We start from the raw sequence: 12,137 nt of genomic DNA on the forward strand, positions 1-12,137 counted from the left end.
AGTGGACATGGAGAACACCTTTATGGCATGTTAGACATAAACATTTAATAATACAACTTTCTTTCATACACAGCCATACTCATACCACAGGGTCTGGTTATCTTCCGAGACCAGCAGCGGGGACTGGGCCTCGCTAGGGCCGGGGGCAGGGACAGGGTCCCCGGTCAGAGCTGCCCGCGGGTCACCCTGAGCCTTTGGAGCAGCACTAGGCTGCTCCTGGCTCCTCAGCACTGACCTAAAGGCCGACACGTTTGCCTGGTCAGCTGCTTTGGAGGAGGATCTCGGGGGCAATCCACTGATATTGCTGACTAACTCGGTGTTGAGGGATAAGAAGGGCTGGGGCGCAGTGAAGGAGCCTGCACTGCCGCTCCCAGACCCGCTGGCTTTATCCCAGAACACGCCCGCGCTCGGCAAAGTCCTCTCACGACAACCTGGCCTTTCCATCCTGGAAGGCTTGGCGAGCTCGGAGTTACCTCCTACAGGACGTGGGGGGAGCGTGGGAGCTGCCTCGCCCTGCGGGCCACGCTCCCCCCTGGCAGGCACACAGTGAACACAAGGAGAGGACACCCGCAGTGCCGAGTACTCACTGGAGCTGGGCGGAGCACTCCTGTCAGCCGGGGCTGCATCCACGGGCACGGGCGGCCTACTGTCCTTAGACAAAAAATCATGGATGCTTGTCCTTCGGGTGGTTCCTTCTGCCGTGGAAATCACGCTGCTGGCACGAGGTAAGGTGGCGTAGGGGTTGCAGTCCCTGGATTGTCGCTGGCTCACGGTCGCTTGGATCTTTTCTTTCACGGAGCGGGCTTTCCCCTGGGCGCCGGGGGTGAATTTGATTGGAGAGCTACTGAAGTAGAGATCTTCAGCCTTCCGGAGGCTGGGCCTCACCAGCTGCTCTGCTTTGAGGGATCGTCCATCTGAGAAATCCCCTGTGTTTCTGACACTCAGGGATCTCACGATCCCACAGCCAGCTGCCGGCTGCTTTCGCAGCTTCTCCCTCCCTGCCAGCTCCGCAGACTCGGACAAGCTCCTCATCACTTCATCTAAAAGGTTCTCTTCACTTGCAGACTTCATCTGTAAAACCAGAAAACAGACGTTTCTAAATTGCAATTGTTACCTTTTCTTAAGCTATTTTTGTGGACATAAGTGAACAATTCTACAAAGATTTGGTTTTTAAAAATTTTTTCATCTCTAAAAGCAGTATTAAACATTTATGATTAGGCATCCTCTGTACAGTTTACAAAAAAAGAGTTTAGGTGAATAGTACTCAAACTCAGTCAAGAAAGATAGCAGTTGTTTTCAAAATGGTACCAGAGACAACTGGGGAAGAATTAAGGTAAAGGCATAAGGGAAATGCTCTGGCAGAGGACTGGAAAGCTTGAATGCCCTTCCACCCAGAATGGGTCTGTGAGGCTATGAAAGGGATTCTGGAATTTGTGAACAGCAGTGGACCTGGCTTGATGACTTAGGTAGGTTTTTTTATTTCTTGTTGCCAGAAGAGTATTGTCTAGTGCTTAAACCCCAAAAATCCTTCTCAGGGAGACCACGAGTGAGAGCCATGTTAAGTATCTAACCAAAAAATGCAGACTTTTCTCCAGATCTGTGTCACCTGCCCCAGACAACCCTGGATCCCCACTCCTGAGAGGCCCCAGTCACAGTGACTGGCTAGCTTTATCCTACAGCATGATATCCTACAGGAGTTTGGGCAGATCTGCTCAAGAATCAGGGATGCAGAACCTGGAATTCCAGCAGAGGTGAGGTGATTTGGGGCTTCTTAGAAACTGACACTGATTTACAGAAACAATCCCTTCATCTTACTCCTCTTAGATTTCAATAAGCTCCAAGGTCACTTTTTGTTTCCCAGTACTGTTAAGAAGATGAAACTGAAGCAGACAGGAGTCTCCTCAGGGAGTCAAACATCTTCCTTGTGGCTGATACAGGACAGATGTGACAGCAGATGCTGCTGGACTGGAAGAAGAAGAGTGAACCCATTCTGATCTCCGGTGTCTCATGCACTGGACAGCTTTGTCAGTACATGTCGACTTTCCTACCCAACCCAGGGACCACAGAGGGTCAAACTGCAAAATTCCACAGATTTCCTGCTGGAGAAACCAGACAGTGCATCAGGAGACACTGCCTGTGACTTCTCAGTGCAGGTGTGACCGACAGCTCCAAGACACCTTTTAAGCAATTCTACTCACTGTGCCTTGCATTAATTCTGAGCCCACAGACAGGCACTGTGTCGTTAAACACTCTTACACTGACCTCACTGGAGCTACTCTTGTTGCTTTCTTCCAGGAACTGCTGCAGGGTGACCACTTCACTGCCAGGGGAGCCTGTTTTGGTGGCCTTGCTGCGACTCTCGGGCGCCTCGGGCGTCCTGTGCTGGAGCACAGGGCTGGACCTGGTGTGGCCCTTCAGGTACTGGATGGGGCTGCTGCTGCTGCTGGACCAGGCCTCGTGCTCGTGGAGCAGGCTGAACTCCCCGCTGCTGTGGCTCTGGGGCCTGCTCTGGCTGTTCACTGCACCTGCTTTGGGGGAAGGCAGTAAGTATTTCCATTAGAAACACACCAGAGAGCTGTAAACCTGCATAACCCCACTGAAACCTGGAATGTTACCAGGTTCAGTTGGCATTCATTCTATTGAAAAGACTAAAAAAAAACCGAGTTATTTTTTATTCTGTAAAATTACACTGCCCTGACTTACCTTCTGTAGCTCTTCAGACATGGCATGATTTTTTTTTTTTAAATAAAAACTACCTTTCACTTATAATCTTGGCCTCCACCTACATAATAATATATTCCAAGAGGTTAAAGAGACATCTCCACTCTTATTCAGCATCACTGAGAGACACAGGGTAATTAAATGTTAAAGGAAATACAAAGGGTTGAGTGGAAAGGAAATGTTTTCTCCAATAAGAGCTACTCAGGAATGCTGCTCCTCCAAAAATTCCTGCTGTTACTCCTAGTTTGTGACAACTGGGACCTGAAGGAAGCACATGGTGTTAGATGCAAAATAAATTTCACAACACCAGTTCATTTTATTTGTCAGGAAGTATAAATTGCTTAAAAAATACTGATAGATAATCAAGTATTTCCAGCTTCATGTCACTCCTAAGAAATGAAATTAAGTTTGAACCAAGATAAATTGTTTACAGTGGAAATGCCTAATCCTGTACAGTCACTGGGGCAAGGAGGACTCCAAGGGATCTTTTACAGAAGGGAGCAATCAAACAGATATAAAATAAACTATTAGAAATATTCAGCTAGCATTCATTCCTCGATTTCCAAACAAACAGACACCATTTAAGAGATGCAAGCCATGGATATTAAATGAAGTCTTGAGCTGGCAGTGCTCTAGTCTAGTCTACACAACAGTCTCCAGCTAAAGAAGCCACGAGATACAAAAATACATCAGGGTTCTTAGTACATGAAATTTAGAGACTACTGATAAATCAAGGGATGTTAATAATCTATTAAAATCGTGATATAAAGGCTTCTAGCATGAATCACATGTGCCATTTTGTGTAGTTGTACAGCACACAGCTCACAGCAGCAGTGCAGTGCAGGAGGATGCTTGGAGAAAAAAAAAAGGAGCAACTTCTCAGCTTAAAAAGCTTTTAAAGTAATTTGGGGGGGAATTCTTATTTTTCTTATTATAACAGTGTTATCCAGGTTAGGTTTGATTTTAAATACTTGGTAACTTAAAAACTAACACCACCTTTGTAATATTTACTAAAACCATAAAATACCTGTGCTTCTAATCTGGGGAATGAAGGCTGTGAAACACTCAAGGAAGCACAGGCTGTGTATGCAGTGGGAGGTTTTTGGTTCTGGGGGTTTTTGAACCTCTACAAATGATCTTACAGAGAAAAGAACGGAAATGAAGCACGGATGTGAATTCACCCCCAGCATACCTTTGACTTCATGGAGTGAAGCATTGTTATTGCTATTGCTAGTGGATGTCCTGCCACTATCAAGGCTGGCTGGTCTGGAAGCTGAATGGAAAATTAGGAGACACCATGATGAACAACATTTTAGCAGAGGACACTGCACCTTCACATTCTGCTGCCAGAATGCTCAGAGGATCATGCACAACCTCCCAGGCTGAACATGCCCATGGGAACAAAGTGGTTTCTTACAGATCAGAAAGCGAAGGAATTTCCAGGCGGTCCAAGAGGACACTTTGGAAAAGGGCACTACAGGAATAGCGAGGTACAGAGGAGAGGAAAAGAGAAAGAGTCTAGTTTAGAATTGAAACTGAGTGCTCAGTGGGGAAGCAGGGCTCAGACAGGGGCATGCAGGGGCTGCTGTGGTCAGGTCACTTACAACAGATCTGACAGGGAACCCTGCACAGGGCTGGAATGCCACGGACAGGAGGAGCAAGAGCATCTGCACAGATAAAGTCCTGTACTCCTAAGCCAATACAAGGGAAATTCACTGTTAGTAGCCTCAGAAATGTTTGCTGCTTGTACTCATTGTAAATGTTTATAGTACAGTTAAAACTCCACTTCTATTAATAGCCTATTTTTCACTTCAAAGCTTTGCTTGAAGGAACACGTAACGATTTTATAAACTACAGCACATGGCAAATTTGGGGCTCACTGAACAATAAACATTGAAAACTCAGGCCAGATTTGGACTTGATTTTTTAAGATTGAAATGTTAACTTCCTTTATTTACTATCAACTCCAAATGGAAGCGAAAACATTTTCCCACTAAAAGGGAAAATGTTTTGATCCTGTTCAGATGCACTTCACAAATACTTTCTACCAGAGATACAGAACATCTGTCTGATGTAGTAGTTAAGAGAGAAAGGAGAATCTGAAGAAATGATACAGTACATTAGAGAGATATGAAAATCAGAGAGAGCATGCTCATTGCAATGATGCCATTCACTGTATTTTCACAAATTCATTAACATTCACATCATATATCCTTAATTCATTTAATGAAAGCTCACATCTTACCATGAACTCTTGATCCTGTACTAGAATCATCACTAATACCTTGTGGACTTACATCTTCAAAGGATGTAGTATCTACACACAGAGACATAAAGGAAGATGTAAAATAAAATAAAGTGGAAAGATTATTTAAATACTTATTATTGATAAAACTGTAGAAATTAAAATATTTTTCAAAGCAATCCATTTTTACTTAGGAAACATTCTGTAGGAAAAACCTTGAAACATTTTATAACTGCAGTTATTAAACCGGATCATTATCTTAGCACTGCAACTCAATCATTAAGATTGAAAAACTTAAAACATTAAGTCAAACCAATATTTACATAGTTAGATCAGGGTGCAAAAAGCTTCTACCTATACCTTTATTATTTAGCAACTGCTTGGATCTGAAGCCTGTGGAGGAGTTGACAGTGGCAAAGTTGATAGCTGTAGTAGAGAAGGCCATAGCTCCCAATTCCTTCCTCCTTTTACCCGTGGATATATCATCAGGACCCTCCAGATGCTCAGAACTACCTGTCCATTGTCCTCCTGCCAGGACCATGGACTGCACCAGGTCATTCATGGCTGGGATGCAAATGAAAGCAAATGATCAGCGTGGGCAATGTACCTGCTGGGGTTGTTAATTTGCATTGCAAAGGTCGGACAGTTTTCTAAGCATTAAAGCGCCCGCAGCAGCCGGCAGGAGCAAACCACACCCCGGGTACCGCATGCAACAGGCTCGGCGGGAGGGAGGGGAAGCGGGCTCCTGAGCCCAGGGAGGTGCTCAAAACGGGATTGTCAGGGATCGCCATGCGCCAGGTGCTGTTAGAGGCTCTGCCAGCTGCTTGCCGTGAGAAAATGGGATGAGCGGGGACAAAACGGGCACGGGTGCTCATACAACGGAGTGCCGGCGCCGACACGGGATCCTTGTACAGTGCAGGTTACTGCAGGCACACTGGGGTTTACAGAGCAACAGAGAGAGGATCTGAAAAATACCACATCTGATGATATTCACCTTTACTTCCCCAAACTCGAGAAAACTGTCCACCCCTCATTAGAAAACAAAACGAAACAAAAGAAATCAATGCAGCATTCTGGCAACGAGAACTGATGAACACTCGCAGAGTGACAGACCACCAGAGAGCCTTGCACAATCTCCTACGCTTGCTTTAAACAACAACAAAAAAAAATTACAGTGACTTCTGAACGAAAGGCTTATGCAACGTGTCATTTAAAACTATTTCCGTTAACACAGTGCACTGTAAATTCATATACACATGGGGCCATGTGTATATAGACAGCTATGTATACAAATATATGCAGTCACAAGGCACTGAATAGATTATATGCATGTGCACGGCAACGTGTGGCTACGTGTGTGTGCACAGCTGCACAGGCATAAAGTATTCAGTGCCAAAGTGGTTTTTTTTTTTTAAAAAAAAAAAAAAGGTGGGAGGGGGGTAAAAAAGTAAAAAGAAAAAGCTCCAGCTCCTTGTACCGTAGCAGGACTTGCACATTGCAAAAGAGGAGGAAAAATAGAGCGCAGTCCAGGGAGAGGTTAGTGAAAAATTAGTAACGGAAGCCAGTGTAGCCATTGAGAAGAAGCTGAACTGTCATAAAGTCTTACACATGGAGCGACGGTAGAAGGCCTTCATTTTGTCTTTTTCCTTCGGTCTGTTCCTCAAAAAGGGCAGTCTTTTCAGTGCACCCACTTTTATGTCATAGCATGAGGAAAAACGGAAACAGGGAAATGAAAGAAAAAAAGGGAGAAGAACAGATGGAAGTTAAATGTTGAAACTAAGGACAGAAATGAATGTCTGAGTTTAAGCTAGGTATGCTATGCTAAAAGCTATCATTCTCCTGCTTCTGGGTGATAATGAAATATGAAAGTACACTGAAACAGGAAAACTGCACTAGGAAAACTTCCATAGATCACTCAGAAATGCACTGAAAATTACAGTGCAGAGGGTAATACAGTTTGAAGCTCTTGAAAAAAATCAATGTAATTTCTTTGCAGGTGATTACAGGAATTGACCCCTATGTAATCTTTACTGTGAAAAACAGCATTTTTTTGGAACATAAAGAAAAATGTGAAGCAAAAAAAGCTGAAAATGAAAGCAACTCTAAGTACCATTCCTATGTTAAAATATGTTCACATCCTTATTTTTGGGGGTTAATAACTTCTGTAATGCTTTGCCTGCAAATCTAAGAGGACAGAGTCTATTATCAGCCTTCAGTTCTTCCATTCTGTGCTCAGCAATAACTTTGCTCATCTACTGTCTCATAGAAAACCTTCAAGGGCCTTCTGATCAATATAATTTGTGGGCGGTATTTTGGTAAAATACTAAAATCAATCTGCTTCAAATGTGCAAGTATTTTAGCTGAAAAAATACCAAAGGAAAAAAAAAACCAAAACAGCAAAAGAAAATCCAAATCTGAGTGTTGCTGTAACGTTTTGGGAGGGCCCAAGGAAAACCGAGTTAAATTCTACCAGGAGAATTACAGAGTTAAAATTACAAACAGTATTAAAAGAGGGAGGAGGGGGAAGTCACGAGTTAATCTTGTCCTTGGAGTCAGGAACTCTGCATTAGGAACTGCTGACCTGCCTCGGGTAAGTCTGGGGGCTGATGCCAGGCACAGGAGCCGCCATGGAAAGATCCAGAAGGGGACACAGGATGGAATTCCCCAAAGTAATTTCTGCAGAGATGGCAGCACTCTGGTTTCTGCAGAGGTCTGTCAGACCATGCTCTGCCTGCTTTGTCTCTGCAGCCCCTTCTGGGGGGTGTGCCCTGCTCCCCCAGCCTGGCACACAGCAGTTCTGTGTACAGAGCAGTGCATATATATCATATATACCATTTACAAGTGCACATGAGCTATCCTGGCAGTGAAATATTCCCTATTCCTGCCTCTCCCTCAGCTCTTCCCATGTCTGCACCCACAGGAACAGGTTCACAAACCAATCCAAGCACAGAGGTCATTCTGTTCTATCTCCACTCTTTGTCATCAAGACAACACAGGAAAAAAAAAATTCTCTGTAGCTTGTGTACTCCTTTACAAACAAAATAACTCATCCCTCTGTAATCCTTTATGGAAGATAACTGACTCCTCTTCACTAAAAACTCCTAAAACTTCTGAAAAAGTAACCAGAGGATGCTCAAGAGGCATCTGTCCTTCCTGTCCATTAACAGAGATCCCCTCCAAAAGGGGTGATTCATGGCTCTCAGCAACTGTGCCCACCAGGAAACTCCCCTGCAACCACTGATGTCCTGCAAACCCTGCATCAAAAGGCAAAATGCTTGGAGGGGAAACTGTGTCAGTAATATCTGCACAGAACTCACCTCAGAAAATGTCCTGGAAGAGTAATACTAATAATTAATCCTGGGATGGCAGAGCTATGGCAGAAATCAACTGTTCTTTTGCTTTTCAGTATTCCATGAATACCTTCTTGCTTTCTGAGCTGAGAATGAATGATGAGTATTGCAGAATTCCTCAAATGAGCAGGAAACATTCCATTTTGTAACTCTCCTGCTGGCCTGAAATCCTCTGGGGAATTCTGCATTAAAATCCTGACATTTTTTGGTTCATACAGAGAAGAAAATATGAGGCAGAAATCTTCAAAATGCCTCGGTACTGGGAGCCCAGAACACTCCTTTTATTCCCTCTGTGACATGGCATACCTGCTACTGGTGTTCCTAGCAGAGATGGCAGTTTAGTAACAGCCCTAATTCCTTGGGAACTTGTTAATTTCCTGAAATGGCTGAAGTGGAAACCAGCAAAAGATACCTGTATTTCTCCACAGAAAACAAAACTCCCCTGTCTGCCTGCCTTGGGTTTTCTCTGGAAAAGCTCAGAATGGCCCCATCCAGAGGAAAAGCCCTGTACAGAGCAGGTGTCAGATCCATGGCACTCACCTGATCCTGAGGGGTATCAGTGATAATCTGTGGGCAGTACCTGGGAATAAGGAGGCATGAAAAGCCAAGGTGAAACCCTGCAGTCAGGAGCACACACTTCCTGCAGGATTAACCTGTGCTGGGACAGCAAAAGCCCTCCAGGCACGCCCTCCTTCCCACAGGGATCACACACAGGCTGTGGCCACACTGTGAGACCTCAGGTGGTATTCTCTGAGAACAGGGTAACCTGATTTTTGTGCCAAGATCACCTTTCCCAGGGAGATAACAGCTCACCTGGAAACATTTGCATGAGAAAGTGGCCTGTGTTGGAAAAACACAATCTCCATCACCACCCACAAAAGAGGAGAAACTACAGATGTCACACAGAGCAAACACTTTTGAAATCAGTAGCTCTGACAGGGAATGGGGGGTGGGAGCCCTGTGCATCATGGAGATCTCTGTCAGATCCTCAGTCCTCAGCTCAAACATTGCTGGTTTGTGCCAGGGAGGGTGAGCTGCCTTCTCCTGCCTCCTCAAGGACACTCAGGACATTTCACCTCGGCAGCTCCTGCTGGAACCAGCTCCTTGCCCAGCTGCTGGAGGTCAGGGTGGCACAGAACTCTTCCAGAGCCAGAGCTGCCTTCAGCCAGCACAGGGAGCTCCAACACCTGAGCACTGGCACAGGCAGGCTGCACTCACACGTTTGCTCCCTCCTGTGGCTCCTTCAGTGGAGGCTGCTACTGCCAAACTGCTTCCCATGGAAAAGAAAGGACCCAAATCCCGGGATTCAGGACTTACAGTCACTCTAGGAGCAGAAGAAGAAGACTGCAAAATGTGCACCATCACCAGCACTCGTCCCACTGAGACATTCTCTCTGCTTTGTGAGGCACAGACCGTCTCAGATGTCTGCCTCAGAGACTGTCAGAGCTGAGTTGGCACAAAATGCATCCGAATTCTCTCCAAAACTGTGGTTTCCATGGCGACATGTGTAACGGAGGAAGGTTAGGATCCGGAATTAGATCAGCCCTTCCAGTTTGTGGATAAATACACTGGGATTAAGGGGAACATGAGCAAGGTCCATGGAGTAGAAAATTAATGAGGTCTGAACAGCTTCAAACCTCTTTTTGAGGCTCAGCCACCGTAACTGCAGCCGTGGCTCCCCAGGAGGGTAACTGCACACTACAAGGTCCCAAGGATCATGCAAAGAAAACTGTCACAGAAAAGCCCTTCCAGAACATGACATTGCTGACACAGATGCAGATGGGCTAAACCACAGCGTGCACACTCTCAGTTCCCGCTGACACACATCCAGGACAGCTTCAGTCACTCCCCAGTTCCACACCACTCACGGTTTGGATGTAAAAGCAACAGTTGCTTTTTAAAAGAGTTTAAAAGTACCTGTTTTGATGCTTACACTGAAAAAGGCTGAGCTCCCCAAAGGGGTAAGTTAGTAACAAAAGTGCTAAAATGTACCCTTGAACTATTTTCTTCAGTTATTAAAAAAACACAGATCTGATTTTAACTTTAGCATTTTTTGGGATGTTTTAAACTTTGACTAAGCTTCTGCAAGAAGCACAGAAGGAAAAAAAACCACATCATAATGGCTGTAATAATTCACAGCTGGCACAAACCCCAGACCTGCTGTCTTTTGAAACCCAATACATTAAATTTAAAAGTAGTAGTGCAAACATTGGAAGTGACTGTTAATGCACATGGATTCTGATGCTTTTACATGCACAGCCAAAATGCTTTTGGTGCATAGCTATTAAACAGAACCATTACATCCTGATAACTTGGCTGTAACTACCTCTCAAGTTGTGAGAGACTGGGCAGTTTATGATTCATGCCAAAAATGAAGAACAAAAGACATAGATAATAAATAATAATAAACAGAATCTGGTCTTACATATCCTAATGGGGGCACCCTAATGGGATGCCTATCAAATCTTTCAAGGTCAGCAAATTCTATCTGGAATATTCCATCTAATCGCACTTCTGTAGGTCCTCATTCTCCCTCTCAACCACTTCAATTTCAGGATCAGTAACAATTCCTGTATTTTTAACAGGTTGTGTTTCTAACATTCACACTTTCTGTTGCATATCCAAATTTCACTGCTGGTTTTGTGAGATGCTGAGGGAACACCTTCAGACAGAAGGTGTTTATAGCAACTCAAGGATGTCAGCACAGCCACAGCTTGGAAAACATTCCAAGACAAGGGGATAGAGTCATGCTGGGACAAGAGGGAGAAACAAAAAGGGTCCTTGTGGTGACACCTGACATTCTATCCCAAATCCTGCTCACCTGACCCAGTACCAGTGCCTGCTTCATCTTACCCAGGCACTGTGAGTGTATTTTAACACTTGCATTTTGAGATAACGCTCAAAACTATTTCTGCTCAAACACTTCAGGGAGTTTGCAAGAAGTTCTGCCCTTAATAAATTAATTCAGGCTTCATTCCTACAGACTTAGAAATGATCTTTACAAATCCTCCACAACACGCAGTCTTTGCCGACATTTAGCCAAGGTTTATTCACGGAACGAAGCGGTTTGCAGTACTCACTACTACTCTTTTTGGTGCCCAGGGTCTGCCCATCCTCCAGGGAGTTGGAGCCCACAGAGGAGCTGTCCTGGCTGTCCTGGTGGGGCAGCTGCAGGAATCCCTCGCTGGACTCGGAGCGCGTGGGCGTCAGCGTCACCGACTTGAGGCGCTCGCGGTTCCCGTCCTTCTTGGACTTGATCAGCTTCCTCATCTTCAGGGTGATCCAGTTGCCCCTTCTGTCATCAAAACCACAGCACATTCACTGCAATTCTAACACACTGCTTAGGCCTGCAGAGTCAACTCATTTTTATGCAAGACAGACGTGATTCTGCTCCCACGAATGCGATGGAATCTCGATTCTCAGCGGGAACAGAACAGGCCTGCCGTGCTTCAGAGCTGTTTTATTTCACACCATGTTCACCAGTACCTTCTGGGTGGGGATGGCTCGTAAAATTTATACTGATCCATTATCTTCTCCTCCAGTTTCTCCTTCTGCCGCCTCAATTCGTTTAGTTTGTCACTGCAAACAGAAATTAATGATAATTTATGCTTCAAAAACGTACACAGGATGCGTGGGCAGCACACTCCTCTGGGAATCTGTTATCTGAGAATTGCTACCTTTTGTGAGGAATTCTTACATAACCCTTGGTTCTTATTGAAAAAGCAAGAGATACAGCAAACAATCAGCCTTAGGCTTAACTTCATGATATAAAATGAAATAAAATTCCATTTGCCTTTTTTACACCTTCCTCCTTTTTAAAT

General features: G+C 44.8%; 1 protein-coding gene across 3 annotated transcripts in view; it reads right to left on the reverse strand.

The window, feature by feature from the left end:
• Positions 1–63: 63 nt before the first annotated feature.
• Positions 64–12,137, reverse strand: part of CCDC88A (coiled-coil domain containing 88A) — a gene marked incomplete at its 3' end in the record, with an annotated part of 61,109 nt that continues 49,035 nt past the window's right edge. For 2 of the 3 annotated variants that reach the window (XM_084201682.1, XM_084201681.1), the window contains exons 24-31: positions 11,803–11,895; positions 11,397–11,611; positions 6,573–6,656; positions 5,327–5,530; positions 4,967–5,038; positions 3,914–3,994; positions 2,263–2,528; positions 64–1,071 (exon numbers count right to left, since the gene is read on the reverse strand). In XM_084201682.1, the coding sequence (XP_084057808.1) occupies positions 64–1,071; positions 2,263–2,528; positions 3,914–3,994; positions 4,967–5,038; positions 5,327–5,530; positions 6,573–6,656; positions 11,397–11,611; positions 11,803–11,895 (2,023 nt within the window). The remainder of the gene's footprint in view (positions 1,072–2,262; positions 2,529–3,913; positions 3,995–4,966; positions 5,039–5,326; positions 5,531–6,572; positions 6,657–11,396; positions 11,612–11,802; positions 11,896–12,137) is intronic. The other variant, XM_084201683.1, reaches the window with a different exon arrangement.

Source organism: Fringilla coelebs, assembly GCF_963513975.1.
Source record: "Fringilla coelebs genome assembly, chromosome: 3".
NCBI classification, from domain to species: Eukaryota; Metazoa; Chordata; class Aves; order Passeriformes; family Fringillidae; genus Fringilla; species Fringilla coelebs.